The 4,316-nt window shown below is 32.7% G+C and overlaps 1 protein-coding gene across 1 annotated transcript; it reads right to left on the bottom strand.

The window, feature by feature from the left end:
* Positions 1-435: 435 nt before the first annotated feature.
* On the bottom strand, positions 436-1,377 carry LOC127188591 (olfactory receptor 4K14-like). The gene has a single exon (XM_051145021.1). The coding sequence runs from the start codon at positions 1,372-1,374 to the stop codon at positions 436-438; it is 939 nt and encodes a 312-aa protein (XP_051000978.1). The 5' UTR covers positions 1,375-1,377.
* Between the last annotated feature and the right edge of the window lie 2,939 nt (positions 1,378-4,316).

Below are 4,316 nucleotides of genomic sequence, written 5' to 3'. Positions count from 1 at the left end.
AACCCTAAGAACGCAGAATTTATTTACTTCCTGATTGTGTCATGGCTCTTCTTGCTATATGTAGTTTATTGTATATATGTGGAATAATATAAATGTATATGTAAACTATCTTAAATAAAAATTAAAGAGAATATATTTGATTTTGTTAGAATGATATTTAAGTAAATTTTACAAATTCTACAAAAAGCTGTCTATGAACCTGACGAATAAATTTACATTTTTAATATTATTAAATATATAATAATAACGTCAATAATTTTCTCAGGTGGAAGGGCCATTTGAAAATCATAATTTACAATGTTTTATAAGATCAAAGTGTTAAATCTCTAAAATTTAATTAAGCTTATTACATGTCAGAAGATTGTAACCAAATGTAGATACAAAATTAATTCCCAAATTATCAATTTTAAATGTTTACAGTGAATTTTCTTGGCATTAAGTATTTCCCTTGTGATTCATGAGATAGTTTTTTAATTTCTTTAGAGCATTTTTCATTTCTTTATTTCTCAGTGTATAAATGGCTGGATTTAGGAGAGGTGCAAAAACAGTATAAAATACAGCAAGAAATTTGTCCATCCAGGTGATATTGAGGGGCCACACATAGATGAAGATGCAGGGCACAAAAAAGATCATCACCACTGTGATGTGGGCAGTGCACGTGGACAGGGCCTTAGAGGCACCAGCTTTAGAGCTCTGGCGAACAGTGACAAGGATGTTTGTGTAGGATATGAGCAACAGAATAAAGCAGGTTACAACCACGACCCCACAGTCAGCATTCATGTAAATGTCCAAATCATGGTAATCCATGCAGGCTAACTTGATAATTAGTGGTATGTCACAGAAGAAACTGTCAATTTCCAGGTGGCCGCAGAGAGGCAGCCGCACAACTGCCAAAAGCTGACTCATGGCATGCACAAAGGCGATTGCCCAAGAAGTCAACACCAGCCCAGTGCATCTTCTCAGGTTCATAATGGTGAAGTAGTGGAGCGGTTTGCAGATGGCCACGTAGCGGTCATAAGCCATCACTACCAACAACACCATCTCTACTGCACCAACACAATGGTCAAAGAAGACCTGACACATGCAGCCTGCAAAGGAAATGACCTTTTTTTCCTGGAGAAAGTCAGTGATCATCTTAGGAGTGGTTGCTGAAGAAAGCCACATATCAACAAAGGACAGGTTGGCCAAAAAGAAGTACATGGGAGAATGGAGATTCTGGTCAGTGATGATTAAGAACATGACAACGGTATTCCCAGACACAATGAGCATATAAAGCAGAAAAAATATTATGAAGAGTAAGACCTGAAGATTCTGTGAGTGGGTAAGTCCCAAAAGCACAAATTCTGATTCCAGGGACTGATTACCTCTAGCCATTTTATTCAGTGTGTCATTAGAAACAGCCTACAGACAAAAAAAAAAGTCCATTAGACTGATATGGAAAATAACTTCACTAGACAAATCTGATATGCACACTGAAAGTTAACATCTATATCTAAAACAGAAAAGAATAAATGCAAAGAGGGGTCTTTGTCAGCTTTGAGAAACATCACTGCCCAAAGTGAAAGCTCAGGAGCCAAGAAAAACTCCCCATGAAGGGAAGCATCCGGTGTGACTATTTTACATACGATCTATCAGAAAGTTCCCTTTACAGGAGTGCAGCGAGGAAGCAAGACCGCGATGAGAAAGCTTAAAAATGTGTGTGATTTCACCTGGAAGGGAGTTTCTGACCATCAGTCTACTAAAAATGATGTAAATGTGTCACTAGTAATCATATCACACCATCGTAAAAATGAGGCTCATATTTTGGACCAGATAAAAAGTACATTGAATTTCAGTACAAAAATTATGATGAGATATTATTCCTTGCAGCATGTATAATGACTCCTTTTATCATTAGCAGACCCATTTCTGTGACGTCATTGAACTACAATATTTTTAAAGCTGTAAGGAAGATGTTGAACAAAAGCATTGTTGGAGGGAAGCTGTACAAAACACACAAAAAGAATACTCAGCTTGAGACTGCTATGTAAAACAGAGTCACAATATTTTGTTAACCAGACTTTATTTTAGAATGTATTTATTCAACCAAACTGATTATTGAGCTAACATTGCAAATATAGGTCGAAGTCGTAGCCAAAGAACAAGACAGCTCATATTCTAACCTAAACTTTGAAAATTAACATCTATTTCAGTTTTAGTACTCAAAATACTAATCTCGAACTTTAACAACTAAACTTGACAATCCTTTAATTGTGAAAATTTGTAGTCTCTTGAAATGAACAGCATTTCATCTATCTATTATGTGCTTTCTCATTTAGTCACTTACCTGTTGGTCATCTATATAGCTTAAAAGAAGAAAATAAATTACATAAGCATGTAAGCAGAGGATGCTTTTGATTGTCAACCTTGCAAGGATGTAAAGTTAAAATTTCAATGAACAGCTATTACTTAGATCCAAGGAGAGGCAGAGTGCTTATATTGATCAGTAATAGAAAATACACAGTCTGGATGGCAGAAGTCTTCCCATTTTCTTTCACCTTCTGTAATTTCTTTGTGATTTTTCAATTTTAGGTATTCTTTTATTCCTTTTATTTCAGTGCTCTACACTGATGAAATGGAGCAGGTGAACCACAGAAACTCTCAAATTATCATCACAATGACATCCATCTTCCCATTTTTATAAGGATTCAGAAGCATTAGGGTGGAAAGAAAGTTCTAAATATGTTAGGTAACATCAATTTGCTGTAGAAGCATGGTATTAGTTAAGATTCTGTATGTTACAGATAAAGACATATACCTTCTAGAGATTACCAGACTCTCCAATGAAATTACACTGGCATCCTGACCCATAGGTCTGTGTTCCATGAACATTTTGATAATCAGAATTCTCTTTCTAAATTTAGTTTCTTGTAATGCTGAAAATTACTAGCATAGATTTTTAAAAAAAAATCCAGTTATGTGTCTTCTAGAATAATTTACATGGATGAGAGAAATGTAATATTTCATGTATTTTTTAAGATAGAAATTTGTTGCAAGATGACTACACAAACTTTCAGAACACAATTGGCCAATGAAAAAGTAACATTTTAAAAAATAAGTTTTATATTGTTATTATTCAGAATCATGGATGAATGGTTTTATTACTCTATTACTATTTTTGTTTTTTATTAATTTATTTAGATTACATTTCAATTGTTGTCCTCTCACTTGTATCCTTCCTCTTTTACCCTATTCCCTTTACTCTATTACTATTAACCCATGTTTGGCACGATTAATATACTAAGTATATTTTTAAAAATTCATATGTTATTTATTTTTCATTATTTTTGGCTTTGTTCTTAAACTATTATTTCCATTTTTCTTGTAAAATTAATACACTTAATATTGTGTTTTAAAGAGTAAAAGAGAAATAAGCAAGCTTTTATAGTATTTGAAGTCAAATGATACTTAGGAATGCAGTCTTTTCTGTATATTTTAATGTATGTTTTAAAACCATATTGTTTGTACTATTTTAGGCAAGGATTTTATTGTTTAACTGAACACTATGTTTAGGACAAGTGTATGTGTACGTTTTTGTGTAAATATATATAAAATCACCTTTCTTTAAAATACTTGATACAGTTCCTGCAAATTGACATTACATCTATTTAGTAACTATGGGATATGTAGATGCAAAGAATGTATTAGCCATGTTGACTGTTTTCCAGAAACCTGATCCTATTCTATGCTTCCTCTTCCTTTGCACAGTAGTATTGTAACTATTTTAGAGGGCCTACATTCTATAGACACTTCTAATACCTTATCTGTAACTCTAGTTTTAACTTGGTGGCAATTATCATATAAAATGCTAACTTGGGCTTGTAGATGAATAAAATTCAAAAATCAATGAATAGAAACTGACCTAATGATACTTTTCTGAGTATTTAAACTAAGTATTTATTCATTTCTCTGACTAAAGATTTTCTACATATATTCTTTTGTATCAAAGTTATAAACTCTGTAATAATGTCAATATTTGTGCTGTTTTAAACAATTTTGGATATAATCAGAATTATCCACTTTAGTAGATCCTGGGTGTTAGATCCTCATGACTTAAGAGTTGTTACCAGGATGTAAAGTGAATAAATAAATAATTTAATTAAAAAAAAAAAAAAGAAAGAAAAAACTTGTTCTGTAGTTGCTCCTAATGTCATGTTTTCGGGCAGATTGCTTTACTCTGATTTCTGAAATGTACAACTGGCTTTACATTTAGCCCTATTTTTGAGTTGTAAATTAACTTGTGTACAGTTTACTCCATGAATAAACAATACTTAATC

This window comes from Acomys russatus, chromosome 4 (genome assembly GCF_903995435.1).
Source record: "Acomys russatus chromosome 4, mAcoRus1.1, whole genome shotgun sequence".
Classification (NCBI taxonomy): Eukaryota; Metazoa; Chordata; class Mammalia; order Rodentia; family Muridae; genus Acomys; species Acomys russatus.
The sequence above is the reverse complement of the archived record's forward strand: the minus strand, read 5'-3'. Positions and strand labels throughout refer to the sequence as shown.